The sequence below is a fragment of the Myxocyprinus asiaticus genome, chromosome 19 (assembly GCF_019703515.2).
Source record: "Myxocyprinus asiaticus isolate MX2 ecotype Aquarium Trade chromosome 19, UBuf_Myxa_2, whole genome shotgun sequence".
Lineage (NCBI taxonomy): Eukaryota > Metazoa > Chordata > Actinopteri > Cypriniformes > Catostomidae > Myxocyprinus > Myxocyprinus asiaticus.
In genome coordinates, this window is record NC_059362.1 from 42,450,987 (window position 1) to 42,469,865 (window position 18,879).

The 18,879-nt window shown below is 38.2% G+C and overlaps 2 protein-coding genes across 3 annotated transcripts; one reads left to right on the forward strand and one right to left on the reverse strand.

Annotated features, from left to right (window-relative positions):
• The first annotated feature begins 613 nt into the window (after positions 1 to 613).
• Positions 614 to 7,000, forward strand: LOC127410239 (sarcoplasmic reticulum histidine-rich calcium-binding protein-like). The gene is made up of 5 exons (XM_051645399.1): positions 614 to 752; positions 990 to 1,036; positions 2,289 to 2,382; positions 2,803 to 4,280; positions 6,856 to 7,000. The coding sequence occupies exons 1-4, from the start codon at positions 707 to 709 to the stop codon at positions 4,257 to 4,259; spliced, it is 1,644 nt and encodes a 547-aa protein (XP_051501359.1). The 5' UTR covers positions 614 to 706; the 3' UTR covers positions 4,260 to 4,280; positions 6,856 to 7,000.
• Positions 6,883 to 18,546, reverse strand: trmt6 (tRNA methyltransferase 6 non-catalytic subunit). Of its 2 annotated transcripts, none has more exons than XM_051645400.1 (11): positions 18,304 to 18,546; positions 17,075 to 17,214; positions 16,872 to 16,981; positions 16,545 to 16,636; positions 16,388 to 16,471; positions 14,944 to 15,068; positions 14,454 to 14,773; positions 11,241 to 11,326; positions 10,765 to 10,867; positions 10,562 to 10,648; positions 6,883 to 7,924 (listed from the first exon to the last, which is right to left on the reverse strand). In XM_051645400.1, exons 1-11 carry the CDS (start codon positions 18,411 to 18,413, stop codon positions 7,745 to 7,747), a joined length of 1,437 nt encoding a protein of 478 aa, XP_051501360.1. In that variant the 5' UTR covers positions 18,414 to 18,546; the 3' UTR covers positions 6,883 to 7,744. The 2 variants fall into 2 exon arrangements, with proteins under 2 accessions (XP_051501360.1, XP_051501361.1); XM_051645401.1 differs by lacking the exon at positions 18,304 to 18,546 and adding an exon at positions 17,295 to 17,313 and having other exon boundaries at positions 6,885 to 7,924.
• Positions 18,547 to 18,879: the final 333 nt, after the last annotated feature.

An 18,879-nucleotide genomic window follows, 5' to 3' on the forward strand; every position in this document is an offset into this window, starting at 1 on the left:
TATATCAGTCATATATCTCATTTTGTAGACGATTAAATGACAAAAGGGATGTTTAGTAACCATAGTAGCTAACAGAAGTAGAGAAAGTAGCTACTGAGAAATTATGCTTAAAGGGTAAACATTTTAAGCATAATATATATTTCTAATCTAAGCCTGTAAACTAAAATATCCTCATATTTTTGTAAAAGCTCTTGGGTAAACACAATATAATTTAAGACTTTTGAACTGCATGTTTGACATACAAACCCACTGCTATAGAAAATTAGGGTTTTGACTCAAAATATTATAATTACCAAGACAACAAGCCTTGGTCTATACAGTTTTAAGTAACTGAACCCATAAAATCGCTGGACTTTTAATGTCATATGTAACATATAAAATAATCAGCTACATATGAAATAGCAATGACTTGTGCATACTCCAAAGCTGAATCTTCAATATAGGCTGACAGGCTGCAATGCATTGGCTTAATTGAAGATTAGATACCATTTGATTATATATCTCCCATTTAAAGTGGGATCTAATTAAGGCTTCACATGGGGCGTGACGTAAGCAACCCACGAGCTCCGATCTTGCGTGTTCCACAGAGCGCTCAAAACAGACGCAGCCCGCACTCAGAGCTGCAGCACGCGCCACAGAGAATCCCTCTTTACAGAAGACAAGCCTCCTGGATAAAGATTACAACAGCAAAACATTTGCATGCACCATGAAGTTTCTGTTTTTGGTCTCCTTGGTTGTTTTCCTATCTACTGGTAAGTGAAAAACCCATGCACATAAATAATAATTTCATAAATCATTTCAGCACCACGGTCAGCGACAGCGTACTTTGCTGCAGAGCATTTGTAGATCGTGATGAAAACATTTCAGCGTGTTTTGCACAAGTAAAACGTATATGATTAATTCATAAAATGCTTTTGAGATGAATGAGTGTAAAAAATATCTTGCATTAAGTCTTGCACACATTTAATACAAGGCTTTTACTATCCCAGATGGAGAGTCTGTACCAGTTGAGCAGGACACCAGGAGAGAAGATTTGGTATTCTATAGATTCTACATGTTACTAAGCAATGCATGCATTTTTCTATTAGTTTCTATTCTAAGTTAAATGTATGGGTTGTTGACAAATAAGGTTTTCTGAGATGGTAAAAATTAGAAAGGTTTAAAAAAAAAAAAAAAAAAATCTACTTTAAACCATGTGTTAAGTTTGTAGAAATGTAATATTTTTGTTTCATAAGTTTTTGAAAAACATTTATAGCATTTTTCTAAAAACAAAAAAAAAAACTGAATTACTTTTTTTTTTTTTTTTTAAATGAATTTCAAGAAGTTTTCTTAGGGTTACTCCATTTGACCTGAACAAAATGTGCCTTTTGATAAAAGTGTCAAAACATATTTTTAAAAACAGTCATGAGGGTCTAATAGAGTCCTTTGTTTTATTTTATTTTTTCCACACATGACAGAAGAATGGCCATCTGCATGTTGGTCACACCACCTGACTTTGATTTGATGGATAAAAGTTTTTGAAATATTAATATTTAAACAACAATTAACTGCTATTAAAAAAAAAATACAATTGTATCCTCTTTTCTCCCAATTTGGAATGCCCAATTCCCACTACTTAGTAGGTCCTCGTGGTGGTGTGGTTACTCACCTCAATCCAGGTGGCAGAGGACAAGTCTCGGTTGCCTTCGCTTCTGAGACAGTCAATCCGCACATCTTATCACGGGGCTCGTTGTGCATGACACCACGAAGACTCACAGCATGTGGAGGCTCATGCTATTCTCTGTGATCCACGCACAATTTATCACGTGCCCCACTGAGAGCGAGAACCCCTAATCATGACCACGAGGAGGTTACCCCAGGTGACTCTACCCTCCCTAGCAACTGGGCCAATTTGGTTGCTCAGGAGACCTGGCTGGAGTCATTCAGCACACCCTGTATTCGAACGCACGACTCCAGGGGTGGTGGTCAGTGTCAGTACTCGCTGAGCTACCTAGGCCTCCATTAACTGCTATTTTAAGAAAAAATAATTATAATAAATTTATAGACCACATTTACCAAAATATTTCAAGAATTACAGCCTTTAATGAGACTTTTATTTTGTTTTACTGTCTTCGGACAGTTACACAACTTTTTCTGACATTTGACATATCAAAATGACATTACACTCAAAAATCAAAGTAGATGTTTATTCAAGTAATTGTTGTGTAAATTGCATTTATGTATTTTTGAATAACTTTGAATAACACAATTACTGTCACGTCATTAATTCGTATATTATTTCTTCTCAGCTTGCCCAGTGTTTAGTTCAGATCCTTTCTAAGGCACTGTATAAAACAGATGCTGCTCCATTGCATTCAGAATGCAAAAACATCCTCAAACCAGGTATGTTGTTGTTACTTATCGCTTCAATCATCTGTTGAAGTAAAAAAAACATTAATTTAATGTAAGAATTATTTGTTATTTAGATTACTTTAAATCATGTTTGGTTTATTGTGGAGGTAACACTGTTTGCTAAGTGATTCTGCAAGTAAATGTATCGTAAATATAATTTGGATATATAGCGTGAGAACAGTCAGACTTTGTTATCATCATCATTTCTTACCCGTCCAATGCAGTATATCATGCTTGGATGGGTCAGTTATGGGTCAGTGGTTTCATTGGAAGACTCTGTAGACTAATTATCAGATGTAAAGTTACAGTTTTTTTTAAGAAACTCCTGCAAGAAAAACAAGAAATGGAGTTAAAAAGAATCATGAGGTATGTGCTTTGTTTTGTTCCCATTTTATCTCTCCTTGAATTTAGGTTCAGGTCACTCCTCAGTCGTGAAAAAAAGTGAGGATGCTGCTCTGAAAACTGCTCAAGAGGATGTGAAAAGACCAAGCCGAGAGCCTGAAGTTAATGAGGAAGAAACAATTGAGGATCTTCTCAAAGCTGACAAAGAAAAACATGAGTTGAACGATGAACGAAGCCAGGAAGGGTTCCCGAGTTTTGTGAAAAGAAGATTCCAAGACAAGCATGAGGAAGTGGACGATGAACGCAGCCAAGAAGACTTCCCAAGTTTTGTCAAAAGAAGACTCAAAGATAAACGTGAGGAACAGGATGATGAACGAAGCCAGGAGGACTTCCCGAGTTACTATAAAAGAAGCAGCAAAGATAAAAGAGAAGATTCTGAAGACGAGAGAAGCCAAGAGGAATTCCCTCAGAAACGTCATTTCTCCATCTTACACAAGGAAAAGCGTGATAATCCTGATGAGGAGCGCAGCCAGGAGGAATTCCCTCCATACCAGTATAAAAGGAGTCGTCTTCTGAGCAGCAAAGACAAGCGTGAAGATACAGATTATGATAGAAGCCAAGAGGACTTCCCAAGCTACACCCACAAACGAAACCATGGGGATGAAGAGGAGAAAGAAGAGGATGAGAGAGAGAAGCAGATCTGGAAACCATCACACAGATACCACCACAAGAAAATGCTCCACAAACGAGATGAGGACTCAGAGAATGAGAATTTTGAAGATCAAGACTACGATAGAAGCCAAGAAGACTTCCCAAGCTACACCCTCAAACGAAACCATGTGGATGAAGACGATGAGGAGGACAAGGAAGAGAGAGAAAAGCGTATCTGGAAACCCTCACACAGATACCACCACAAGGAAAAGCTCCACAAACGAAATGGAGATTCAGCCGGGGACATGAACTCTAAGGAATCTGAAGAGGTGGACGAGGATATTGTAAAACGATCTCGGAAACCTTCTAGCAGAAACCACCATAAGAAGTACCACAAACGCAGTGGGGACTCATCTGAGGAGGATTATGAGGAACAGACACACAAATATCCCCCCAAGTATAATCACAAGCGTGTTGACTTCATGGATTTTGAGAATGAAGATGAACCAAAGATTGACCATGAGCTGAATGAAAAGAGGCATTCCTCAAACAGTCAGGGGGAAGAAGATGAGCAGAAGAGACACCAGAGCTCTGCAGAAGAAGAGCAAGACAAGGAGGCTGCACTGAGGTACCTCACTAAGAAAAAGAACGAGTTAGAGGAACGCCTACTTAACAAGGTCAACTTTGATGAGAAACGTTCTCCCTGGATTTACAGAGGATACTACCATCCTGCGTGGTACAAGAGAAGCCAAGATGTGAGTACTGGCCCGCATTACAGTCGTAACCTAGAGGAGATCGCTGAGACCCTACGGTACAAAAGGGGCCTGCTTTCTCAGCAGGAGTCACTTGGGGATAAAAAGGATGTGCCACATTAGAAGCTTCTCACACCAGAAGAGGTACAGTATTTTACAAAATGGTTTTTACAAAAAACAGGGACAGATACCCCAAGAGTAACTTGCATTTACAAAAATTGTTCACCCAAATATTTAAACTCAATGAGTGTGAGTAAATGACACTTGTCATTTTCTGAAATATTTGTATCATAAAGGTGAAGTGTGCCATTTCTGGACCACTAGTGCACCAAACAGAATTGCAAAAACAATGAATGCATTTAAATGCACACCAATACATGGATAACTACCAAAAATCTGCTTATTAAAAAAAAACAGGTTTACATGAGACTTGAAATCACCGGCTTTTGATGTTAAAACCTAAAGAGTTGTGCACACAACACTAGTATCCTTATGTTTATGTGGGTGTAGGGTTATGTTTTAGGGATTACGGGCCAATCAGGTAGCGCAGAGTCAGAATCTGGAGGGCAGTCAGATTTCGCCACAACACCAGTAAAGGTGTTTTCATGCAGCGTGAAATCGGGGTAATGGGCAAAAATCTACGTGTGCATATCGGTTTTTGCTTCAACCATTTATGACCTTACCTGGCTCAAGGAAAACTGTTTAACGCATTTACATTGACTACGTTTACATGGACACCAGAAAGCAGCTTATTGTGAGAAAGCAGCGTTGCAGTTTACATGCACTGTATAAGTGGCATACTCTTTACTTACTAATACATGCGGCTCGGTCAGTAAGCAGCTTTCTCCACAGCAATGTAATTTCCCCACAAATCTTGTGTAAATAACAAACATGGGATCTGAGGAAGACTTTGCTTTTTTATTCTCTGTTGCTTTGCTTTATTTCCAGATATTCCAGAGTTGTTGCCATGTTTGTTTTTTTAAATTTCCATTGCGACCTGCAGCAGAATTGCGCTGCAATATTGGGGTTTACGTCTTACTTAAAACTCCAGGATTCCCCAGACGATATTTTACATTGGCCTGTATAAATGGGTATAGTTTATAGTATGTGCTTTTCCCACTGTACTCCCAGAAATGTTGAATTCTTTGCACTGTGTTGACTTGTTGTTGGGCTCCATCCTATAACATTTGTTATTCGATCTATTCACACACATGCGCACTCCCCAAAAACCTATAAGAACAGCACTTAAGCATTTACATGGCCACATTAAGATGCGTTCTCGATGAGAAACCTAGGTGTGTTTAACCGTTTTTTCTTAATCCCTTAAGCAGTGTAAGGAAATTGACGTTCTCGTTTACAAGAGGTTTCAGAATGCCATTTTCTTAAATGTGGTCATAACCATACACAACGTTGGCTCATTAAGCATAATTGGTGTGAAATCGTGCATGAAAACGTACTCATTTAAGGCATTTACATGCACACCAATATGCTGATAACTATGAAAAATCCGTTTATTAAAATAAAATCAGACAACGCAAGAAAACCATGCTTATGTGAGACTTGATATCAGCGGGTTATTCTCTGCTTTTGACATCAAAATGTAAACAGGCATGCACACAACACATGCACACATTCGGAAAGCTGATAAGAACACTGGTAAATGTGTTTGCATGCAATACGAAATTGGAGTAATGGGCAAACATCTTTGTGCTTAAACTGTTTATGACCTTACACCGATAAAGGAAAACTATTTAAGGTGTTTACATGACCTTGTTAAGCATAATCAGTGTAAGATTGTACATGTAAACAGGGTTACTATTTATATGCAGTGCCAATTCGCTGATAACACCAAAAGATTTGAAATCAACGGGTAATTCTTGAGTTATTTTCACTCTAACATTCAGAGTTAAATCAGGGTAATGAACAATGGGTGAAAAAAGCACCTAACCAGTCTAGGTCTAGATGCATTTAAAGCAAGCAAACTATGACATCAATGTACAAATAATAGCCAGAGTCTGAGAAACAAGGTCAGATTTGCTGCTTAAAGTAGTTCATCCATGTCTCTGCATGTTAGAGTTCAGCATGAATAAGTAGAAGAATGCGGGTTGACTGTAGCACTCCTCTTGAGTTCTTTTCTGCATGCAATTCACGCTGCTCCAAAAAACTGGTAAATACCTCCCAGTATCAATGTTTCTCCAGTAACTAATTATCTAAATGCTGCACTATTACAAGGACATCCGAGATATCCAATATGACTTCACTGCAAGCGATGCAGAAATATGGCAATAACTCCAGAGCATAGAGGGATGTCTAGATTCTACAATATGCCAAGAGAATCATTTCTCATCTTGACAAGGATATTATATAACTTCAAGTACTTCTCAACCACTTCCTTTGGGTCTGCTGAAATAAAATATTTTGTTGACTAAAGCAACACACTTTCTTTCATTCATTAAGAAACAATAGATTGCAAACACATAAATAGTACAGGGTCTGAGGGTTGTTTAGGACAATGTTTTTAAGCACCACTCAAAAACGCTTTGTAGCTTCATGGCACCAAACAGAATCGCAAAAATAAGTTAATAATGACATAATTTAACAATTCCTATATCCAACAGGGAAAGTATTTTAAAAGATGAAAACAATACACACTTTAAGTGTTTCAAAGTTATAAAGATACTAAGCATAGCAAATAATCTCTCTACTTTTCTTTCTTCAGTTGTGAAACTGGCCTCTGTGGACCAACAGATGAAAAAAACAGCTTAACCAGTTGAAGAATGAGCTGGGACATCACCTTCTGTGCTGCCTGTTTCAACTTTGCATTAGCTTTATGTGTGCTGATTTGGGCTTAAGTTGAATGCGTTATTATTATATCTTACTCTTATACACTTGTATTGCGAATTTTGTTGTAAGTCAGTGTATGTTTAATGTGAGCATCTAAGAAACAAGAAAAGCATCTACAAAAGGCAAAACTCTGGAATCTTTATGCTTGACAACAGCATTCATGTTATTTCTCTCTTTATTAAATAACTACAAGAACACAGAAAAAGAAAAAAATGCCTGTTTACTATTACCTGCAGATTTGAAATGACGCATTTAAGAGCATGCTACTCGATACCCGTGAAAGTTAATGTGTTTAAAAATAGCTGTCGTTTAATGTTCTTTAATAGATTCATTGCATTCCTGATTGTTTGTATTCAATCAAATAAAATGTGTTATTATGGGACCAAAGTTGATAAATGCACTTGTGTTTTGATGCTGTAAGCCTGCAAAAACACAAATTAATATATTGTTTACTGATGCAATGATTAATTTGTGAGCAAAACCTGACAATTTGCCAAGAGGATGTTAAAAACTTAAAAGCATCTTTCCTTTCTTGCACATTTTGCTAAAATAAATAAATAAACAAAATGGAAACAATTTATACAGTCATTTTATGTAGTAATGATACAAGTCTATGCAAAAAGTAAAAAAGAAAACATACTGGATAAGAGACAATGAATAATAAAGTCTTGCAACTCATACAGAAAATAAAGCACTGCCTGAATGTGCGAGTCCACACTGATTTAGTTTCTTCTAACTTAAATAAATTAAACTGAACTGATTGCCTAGGTCGCGCTGCCAAATGATGGGCTAATCTCATCCAGTTTCTGTCTCTTGGCGGCTGGCTCCTCGGATTTCTGCTGATTCTTAGATTTGGAAGTGCCTGCGGCAACCGTCATCCCCGAGAGGAGATAACCTCCACCTCCACTCATGAGTAACATTGGATGAGTCCTATTGGGCAACACCTGCAACATTTAAACATAAGGGTATAAGATATCCACAATTCTAAAATCCTGAATTTGATGATGTTAAGAATATCAAACTATTTGCAAAAGGTAAATAAAAAAAATAAAAAAAGAGGAACCTTGCAAGGTTTCTTTTTTTATTGGGTCATGGTTGTGGAGAGGGCCAATAACCAATTAATCAGCCGATAGTTTTTAAAATTGATTTACAGAATGTTTTATGTAAAATGTCTTAGTCTTTCCTTCCTGTGACAGGCACAGACTTAGACACTACAAGTAGAGCTGTCAACAAGGCGGAGAAACAAAGTTAAAATTTTTCACTGAAATATTACCAAAATCGAATAGCAAAATTTAATTGTTTATTGCAAAGAATATATATTTGGCTGTTAAAAAAATGTGCGTAAAATGATAGTCAAAAGATTCAGCCAGTTCATATTTTCAAATATGAAGTAAAAAAGTAAAACGAGAAAAGAAATGCTTCAATAGACAGTTCTATGTTAAATTATTGTTGCACAGTAGCCTATACTGGCGCCATAGTATTACCACGGACTCAAGCTTCATAAAAACACCACAGTGTTTTTCATTAAATATAGCTGTATGTACGTACCTAATGCTAATGCAGCGAGATGCTGAAAACAGAGCAAGACCTCCAGACTTCTGGGAGCCATTCACTCTGTATGCGACCATCTTTTTCTTTGTAAGCATGCGCTAGATGGACGTTTTTGACCGTTGCGCTGTGCCTCGCTGTTATTTCAGCATCTCGTGCGGTAACCATTTCTTTTTCAGACGGTGTCATTTTAAAAGGAAATGTACCTTTGAAACGTGTTGAGACACCCACATTCTGTTTTATTCATTGCACTGCATCTGTTTTAGCTCAAGAGTGCAAGTCATCATCAGTGCTTAGCACACATCCAAAATTAGAACTTTAGCATTTTTTTTAGGGATGTCATAAAAATGTATAGATAAAATAATGTGCCCATTAATAATCAATGTATATCGCATTTTTAAGGCATCGATATACTAAAATTAGCCGAGATTTAAATTAGAAGCCTAATTAGCATGCCTTCCAATTCACTCTGCTGCCGTCTGTTTAACAGTATGGCGTAAAAGTGTTGGGAGACCACAAGAGGGTGATATAACATTTAATGAAACCGGGTCGTGGGTGAGAAAAGCACTGGTATCACACACAGGACAAGCATGCAGCGCAGCAGAAGGCAGTCCAAAGTTACAAAGGTTTTTGTACTTCTTCAAGAATGAACAAAGTGATGTTGATGAGTTTGCAGGTTAGTGTATGAAACTGGTGTAACTGTACAAACTGAATGATTAGAAATGGCGATGTTTATTCTGCAATTTCTCTGTATGTAGCCTTGAATAGATCTTTCATTCAAGCTGTCAAACCACAAAACGACATACTTGTAACTGAAAATACATTGTGTAGGCTCTATGAAGTATACATATACACAATATATCATCCAGCAATGGCTAGAGTAAATAATCTTTGTCCTTTGATAATGATTTTGGTCAAATTTAATTGAAAAATTGCTAGTTGCGCTCCGTGGCACTATAGAATTTTGAAACGGAGCGTTGGCGGAGTGTGCATGCCTGCGTAGATTTTTTTGTAAATTATTTTAGAACGGACCATGTCGTCCGTCAGACGTGTCTAGTGTGCGATCCCCTTTAAATTACCCTGCAGCTAATACTTTACCAAAGTTGTGTTGAGAAAAATGTTTGAAAAGACAAAGACTATTGTGCAACGACTATTGTGTCCAATTTATATACGAAAAAAAACCATATACAGATAATCATCTGGAAAATCTTACAATTATCGATGCATGAAAAAGCCATCAATCCCAAGCCTATTTTTTTTTTTTATCTTAAATTTGACAAATACCTGAATTTAAATTTGACAGCCTTAGCTACAGTCCAAAATGAACAAAATCCCAGATGCAGTTTGTGACGAGGAGGAGGGCGTGGCCGGGCCGTGATGGAGCACGGCCGGCACTGAATCAGCTGATCAGCGGGAGAGCGAGATAAGGGGCAGCCGGAGACGCCGCTTCAAGAGAGAAACGCACACGGCCGCGTTGCATGTGTGTCTGTGTTTGTTTATGTTTGTTTTAAGTTCATTCATTTCATTAAAGTTTGTTTACTGTTCAGCTGGTTCCCGCCTCCTCCTTGTCCATGCTTTATCTGTTACACAGTTTATTGTTCAACCAAAATCCTAATAACCAGAAAAAAAATTATGATTTTGGTGCATAATGTGGGACTTTTAACTATAACCAAGCCCAAAATACACAAGGGACTCCATAATGAGGACTAGTGAGGACTTATTTTGAAATGACGGAGACTTGGCCAAATCAATTTATCAATCTACCTCTAGTTGAAGTAAAATGCTGTGCACCCTACATTATCTACAGTATCCTTAAATACAATGAACAAAAAGAAAATATGACTCAGACTAAATTTAATACAGATACACATGTTTTTTTGACGACCACAATGTGTTTTTCCTGTGAATTATTGGCAGCCAAAAGCATGCACATTTTTGTTTACTTTTGTACGATAAACACATTTGGATCTGTTTTAGTTTGCCACTTGATATCCAATGCAAAAGTTAAGTGTGGGATAAAAGTGAAGATTCACCTGGTAATGCCTGAGCCATGAATCCGTCAGTCTAAGACTGATTGCTCCTCCTTGTTCCCTGAGCTTGGTGTAGCACTCAATCAGAGGCTGCAAAAGAGATGAGACATTAAATATTGAAGGAAGCAGGTTAAAAATGACTTTAAAAAAATGGTTTATTCAGTTTGATTAGAATAATCAATGTCTGACAAAGCAGCCAGTTTTACCTCTCTGTACTGGGAGTACACAACAAACGGTCGTGATGGTGCTACAAACTTCAGCATACCCAGTAACACAGGACAGGGGTGAAATCGACTAGCAATCACCAACCTGAAATAAACATTCCAATAAGTATTCACAACACTGACTAGCAGCATGGGTTGCCAGTGAATTGCTGGAGAGCTGAATGCAAAACAGCTTAAAGATCAATATAAGAAATAGAACATGACAAGCCTGGTCAATGTCAGTATATATCACCATTTACCATAAGACAAATTCAGCAACATGTTCTCCTGACAAAAAAAGCTAGTTAAAAATAGCTTTTATAGTTTAAACTTGTTAAGTAGGTGCACAATTCGCATCTGCATAATATAAGGAAGTATTATTGGACTATTTTAACAGAGATCCTTATAAAACAGACCACCATTTTACATGCATTTAAACCTGTTTGCTGTATCTGCTATATTAAGACAGAAAAACATACCCATCTGCATTTCGTCCCTCCAGCTGAGCTGCAGCTGATGCTAGTTTCTTCCTCTTCTCCTCCATCTTCACTTTCTTCTCTTGTGCCTGTGAAGGTTAGAATTGCCATTTATTTGTAAATAATAAATCAAAGTGTTGAATAGGGCTGGGTATTGCTACAGATTTCCTAATTCGATATCAATTTACAAGCTCTCGATTTTATTCTATTCAGACTCATTTGGGTACATTTCATTTATAATGTCCATTTTGCTAACATATGAAAGAAATTCTATCCTAATGCTGCTAATTATACAGGGATCCTTCTAACTTGGTACATCACGAAATTATATTAATTCAGCTCATTTTATTTAATCATTCGTTTTTCATCATTTTAGTCGCATTTTAAAAATTTTCAAATTCCATATATTTCATCAATAAATATGATGTTATGAAATTGCATATATTAGTGACAAAACTAGAACACTCCCATCCAGAGGGCTATCACGATTTAATTAATTGTCCAAAAATTATTGCGATTTATGACGATTAATTGTCTGTTTTAGGGCTTTTACATTTAATTGTCACAATTCATTTGAATTAATAATAATAATAATAAATTCTATTTATAAAGCGCCTTTCTAATAGAGGTCGACCGATAGTGGGTTTTGCCGATACGATAACTATGGTGGGAAAATAGGCCGATAGCCAATTAATCTGCGGATAGTTTTTAAAATGTATAATATGAATGAAAACTTTCCACTCAATGTAAAATAATGCTGAACTTTAGTAAGTATCACTCTCAATAGCAATACTTTATACATTTCTAACACATTGGTATCTTCTTCAAAGCCTTTGCCATCTGAAATAATGAAAATAGTAATTAAAATATTACAGGTCAAATGTGTTTGTTGTTCAGCAGTAACATAAAACACTGCCTTACAAAGCCAAATAGCATCTGTATGCTTCATCACTACTAACATATTTATTATTTTATTTCACTGTCATACAGTCGTACTCAAAAGTTTGCATATTCTTGGAGAATTGGTAATAGATGTACCATTTTAAAAGAAAACATGAGTGAGCAGGCAAAACACATTTCTTTTATTTCTTATGGGATTCATATTCAACTGTAGGTTATAACAGAATGGCACAATCATAAAACAAAACATGGAAACAATGAAATAAAATGAAATGACCCCTGTTCAAAAGTCTGCATACCCTTAGTTCTTAATACTGTGTATTGCCCCCTTTAGCATCAATGACAGTGTGCAGTCTTTTGTAATAGTTGTCTATGAGGCCCCGAATTCTTGCAGGTGGTATAGCTGCCCATTCGTCTTGGCAAAATGCCTCCAGGTCATGAAAAGTCTTTGGTCGTCTTGCATGAACCGCACGTTTGTGATCTCCCCAGAGTGGCTCAATGATATTAAGGTCAGGAGACTGTGATGGCCACTCCAGAACCTTCACCTTTTTCTGCTGTAACCACTGGAGGGTCAACTTGGCCTTGTGCTTAGGGTCATTATCGTTCTGGAAAGTCCAAGAGCGTTCCATGCGCAGCTTTCGTGCAGAAGAATGCAAATTGTCTGCCAGTATTTTCTGATAACATGCTGCATTCATCTTGCCATCAATTTTCACAAGATTCCCCGTGCCTTTACAGCTCACACACCCCCAAAACATCAGTGAGCCACCACCATGTTTCACAGTGGGGATGGTATTCTTTTCACTATAGGCCTTGTTGACCCCTTTCCAAACATAGCGCTTATGGTTGTGACCATAAAGCTCTATTTTGGTCTCGTCACTCCAAATTACAGTGTGCCAGAAGCTGTGAGGTGTGTCAAGGTGTTGTCAAGCATATTGTAACCGGGCTTTGTGGCATTGTAAAGGCTTCTTTCTGGCAACTCGACCATGCAGCTCATTTTTGTTCAAGTATCGTCGTATTGTGCTCCTTGAAACAACCACACCGTCTTTTTCCAGAGCAGCCTGTATTTCCCCTGAGGTTACCTGTGGGTTTTTCTTTGTATCCCAAACAATTCCTCTGGCAGTTGTGGCTGAAATCTTTCTTGGTCTACCTGACCTTGGCTTGGTATCAAGAGATCCCCGAAATTTCCACTTCTTAATAAGTGATTGAACAGTACTGACTGGCATTTTCAAGGCTTTGGATATCTTTTTATATCCTTTTCCATCTTTATAAAGTTCCATTACCTTGTTACGCAGGTCTTTTGACAGTTCTTTTCTGCTCCCCATGGCTCAGTGTCTAGCCTGCTCAGTGCATCCACGTGAGAGCTAACAAACTCATTGACTAATTATAACCAGACACTAATTGCAATTTAAAAAGCCACAGGTGTGGGAAATTAACCTTTAATTGCCACTGAAATCTGTGTGTGTCACCTTGTGTGTCTGTAACAAGGTCAAACATTCAAGGGTATGTAAACTTTTGATCAGGGCCATTTGGGTGATTTCTGTTATCATTATGATTTAAAAAGGAGCCAAACAACTATGTGATAATAAATGGCTTCATATGATCACTATCCTTAAATAGAAGACAGTTTTTTTGCATAATCAGTCATATTTTCAAAATCAATGCCAAAATTTCACAATATCTGCCATGGTATGCAAACTTTTGAGCACAACTGTATTAAATGTATGCATGATGCATAAGAAAGGGAGAGAGAAAAATGGGTAGAAATAAAATCAACTAAATTCTTGTCTTTTTAAAGGTAATTTTTAAATGGCATTGTATATATGTGCCCTCACATGAACACATTTTATTATATAACAATGTGCCCAATCATGAATATAAAATGTATTTTTCAGACGTATATATTTTATCATGCTCTTACACTTTTTTTTTTTTTTTTTGTATTATAAAATTAGGAAGCTTGGACAGAAGTTTTTTGTCAGAATTCTGTCAGAACAGAAAAAAGTTTGGTAAACTTTATGGTCAAAAATCTATAAAACGTAAAACTATAAAACTGTACATTGCGTGCATTCACGCAATGTAATTTGCCATCGCTTGGTCTTCTGAAGCAAGCGAACATCTGAGAAAAAGCAAAAGGCAGCATATTCATATACGTTTGGCATTAATGATTGATTTACTACTGATAACTTACTTATAAATTCACTTAGAAACAAATCCTTTTCAAAGCGATTAAAGGAAATAACTAATGGAAACTATTAGGTCTATTAATTAAGATAGATTAATTGCGCAGCCCTTCATAGAAGAAAGTCTTAGTCTTACCCTCTGTTCTCGCAGTCTCTCTCTCTCTGCTCTCTTCGTTTCCTCTTCTGGGTCAGTGCTGACCTCCATGCTTTGAGGTTTTGAACTCTTCTCCTCTAACACACCTAAGGTCTCCTGAGAGGAGTCAGACTGCCCGTTCCCACTGGCCTGAGAGTCCACGTCCTTCTCTGATAATTCAAGGGTTCCCGCCAGAAGAGCGTTAACTTTACACATGGGGAACTCATGTAGTGTATCATGGAAGTGTGATGGAAAGCCAAAACTTTCCATACCGGCTCTTGTTGGCCCACCACCAGGATACATCTGGATCACTGAACCATAACCTGAAAATCAAACATGCAGTGTAATATAAGTGCATGCACATTTATCTTTGGCATTAATACCATACACATGGGAATTTTTTTTTAAGCAATTATAAATTATAAACAACACTTTATGTAATTAACAGCAATGCATGACTTTCAAGGTGTGAAAAAAGGTAAAGTGTGAATACCTCCCATTCTCTCCATTACAGAGCCCAGTACAAGTCCAGCACAGGTCTCAAAAACAATGATCTTACTGCCAGCGTGGATGTTACCCAGAGTTAGCATTTGAGCTAGGGTGTCATAGCGCAGATGACTAATAGAAAGCAAAATGTGTATTTAAAATAAGCAGCACAACTACTTCTGAAACATTGATATATTGATCTATTAAATATAATTGCATATACACTGATGAGCGAAAACATTATGACCACCTGCCTAATATGATGCTGGTCCTCCGCGTGCCACCAAAACAGAGCCGGCCCGCCGAGGCATGGACTCTACAAGACCTGTGAAGGTGTCCTGTGGTATCTGGCACCAAGACATTAGCAGCAGATCCTTCAAGTCCTGTAAGTTGCGAGGTGGAGCTGCCGTGGATCGGACTTGTTGGTCCAGCACATCCCACAGATGGAGATCTGGGGAATTTGGAGGCCAAGTCAACACCTTGAACTCTTCATCATGTTCCTCAAACCATTCCCGAACAATGTGTGAAGTGTGGCAGGGCGCATTATCCTGCTGAAAGAGGCCACTGCCATCAGGGAATACCACTGCCGTGAAGGGGTGTACCTGGTCTGCAATGATGTTTAGGAAGGTGGCACGTGTCAAATTGACGTCCACATGAATGGCTGGATCCAGGGTTTCCCAGCAGAACATTGCCCAGAGCATCACAATCCCTCCACCGGCTTGTCGCCTTCCCAGAGTGCATCCTGGTGCCATCACTTCCCCAGGTAAACGGTGCATATGTACATGGCCATTCACGTGATGTAAAGAAAACAGGACTCATCGGACCAGGCGACATTCTTCCACTGCTCCAAGGTCCAGTTCTGATGCTCGCGTGCCCATTATAGGCGCTTTCGACAGTAGACAGGGGTCATCATGGGCACTCTGACCGGTCTGCGGCTACGCAGCCACAAATGCAGCAGGGTGAGACGCACTGTGTGTTGTGACACATTCCTCTCGAAACCATCAATCAAATTTGCTGTGACTTGTGCCACAGTAGATCTTCTGTCAGTTCGGACCAGACAGGATAGCCTTCGTTGCCATCGTGCATTGATGAGCCTTGGATGCCCAACACCCTGTCGCCGGTTTGTGGTTTGTCCCTCCTCGGATTACTGTCGGTAGGCACTCACCACTGCTGACTAGGTGCACCCCACAAGCCTTGCCATTTCAGAGATGCTCTGGCCCAGTAGTCTGGCCATAACAATTTGGCCCTTGTCAAAGGTGCTCAGGTCTTCACTCCTGCCCATTTCTCCTGCTTTCATCACGTTGACTAAGAATACTGATTGCTCGCTTACCATCTAATCCACCCAGACCTTGACATGGGGCCTTGTTAGGAGATGATCAACATTATTTGCTTCACCTGTGAGTGGTCATAATGTTTTGGCTCATCGGTGTATAGTTTCTACCATAACATACCATATTTTTCCTGGTTCTCTGCCGTGGTACATCATGGCGAGGAGTCGAGTGGAGGGTTTTAGGACTGTTACGTCACTTTCGTACCTGTGGCGATTAAGTCAAATTAGTCTCTAGCCACACTTTTAGCATTTAGCAACTCTGAGAAGTTAGAACTCACTTTTTCTTTTTCTTCTTGATGTATTTCTCTTGTGCAAATTCAGTTTTGTCCTTGAATGTTGTACTGTTGTCTATAAGCTGCTGAACAATCTCCTTAAAGACAAATGAAAAGACATGTAAGCTAAATTTATTTGTAACATCACCACAGAACCTATAAATTCAGTGCAAAAAAAAAAACACGAACATTCCGCAAAACATCTCATTTTGTATTCTACAGAAGAAAAAAAGGTCTTGGAATGACATGAAGGTGAGGAAATAACAGAATTTTTTTCTTCACAAAACTGTTTTGCAAAAATGCTTCCCCAGAGACTTTTAGCATAGGACATACCTGTCCCTTTAACCCCTGCTCTTTCAGTGTTTCAATATCGTCTCTGGTCAGTTTTTGAGATCTTCCATCGTCCACTATGTGCCTGTTATCCTGGCCTGCTTCCTTAGACTCTATGACAAGGGAAAAACTAGATAGTGTTACAAAAAAGTGATGGGCTCGAAGAAGTAAAACTATTAAACACACAAAAGAAAGCATATCCATACCCTCATTACCCACAGAGTTCCCTGTGCGTTTCGCAGCCTTGAGTTTGAGTGAACCACCGGCTTCGATTTCAAACATCGTCCCGTACAGCTGTCCAACTGCATTGTCCAAGAAGAACCACTGCTTCTCAAATATAACTTTCCTAAGAACAAAACACACAAAGACATGTTAAATCCAGTCCAGAGAGGTAAACATAGGCACTGATATACACTAATATTATACCTGATATAACCAGCATTGTATCACAGGCAGAAAACTTCAATCTGAGGTTTATCTGATACTCCAAACAGCCAAACAAACAAATAAATAAATAAAAATTAAACGAAGTTCATCCAAAACTCAAAAATTATTTCATCATTTACTCACCTTCATGCCATCCCAGATGTGTATGACTTACTTTCTTCTGCTGAACACAAACGAAGATTTTTAGAAGAATATCTCAGCTCTGTAGGTCAATACAATGCAAGTGAATGGTGACCAAAACTTTGAAGCACCATAAAGCAAATTAAGGCAGCATAAAAGTAATCCATCAGATTCCAGTGTTTTAATCCATGTCTTCTGAAGTGGTCCAGTCGGTTTTTTACAGTCTCCTTGGCGATAATGATTTCAAACTCGATTACATGTTGTAGGGCCATCTAGCGTTCTGCACATGTGTCTAACATTAGGAAGTGTAAACGAGCTTAAAATCATGATCGTGAATAGAGACTGCAATGGCAAGATGTACAGTTGAATAGGAGTTATATTTTGGGCTGTTCTCACACAAAACCGATTACATCACTTCAGAAGACATGGATTAAACCACTTTTTTAAAACATGGATTCAATTTACTTTTATGCTGCCTTTCTGTTTTTGGAGCTTGAACGTTTTTGTCACCATTCACTTGCATTGTATTTAAGTACATAGCTAAGATATTTTTCAAAATCTTTGTTTGTGTTCTGCAGAAGAGTCATTAACATCTGGGAGGAATAAGGGTGAGTAAATGATGTGAGAATTTTCATCTTATTTGATTAGTGACCTTGAACTAATGCAGAGTCCTAATTTTATTTCAAAATGTTTCATTTTAGATAACTAAAACTTTATTTCCAGATATAAATTCAATTTTAAATCCAAGATATTTTTATGGGGTCTCAGACTGACTGTATATATAACATCAAGCTCTTGCCTGCAGAATCTAAACATTTAAGGAGGATCACATTTAATAAGTTTGTGAAACAGTTCTGCTCGGACTCACTTTTTCTGCTCGATCTGCACGGATTTGAAGACATCTCCTCTTCTAAGCACTATATAATCCCCGTAACTGATTGGTCTCTCGGTATCACTGTCATTCACACACTCCGCCATTTACTGCGATTAATCTGTATACAAGTGAGTTTGCAGATTTTCTATTATAGCCTACACTTCAATACGCCTAACGTTAAAGCGGTAATTTCACTCAAGCGACGCTCGTCTCCACTCTCCACATGTGTATACTGTCACTTCCTGTTCGGAGAGGCAGATTAATCGAGTGCTGATTTCAAGAGCGACAGCCAGGACGACTAGCTGGTCACAGATTAGAGTGATTTTCAACTATATTTTCCACTGCTTATTTATTCTCTCATTAAGAAATTAAATGTGCAGATTAATTCTGAACTTTTTTAAATCCCCTTTTCTCCCTAATTTGGAATGCCCAATTCCCACTACTTAGTAGGTCCTCGTGGTGGCGCGGTTACTCACCTCAGTCCGGGTGGCAGAGGTTGCCTCCTCTTCTGAGACAGACAATCCGCGCATTTTATCACGTGGCTGTGCATGACACACAGAGACTCCCAGC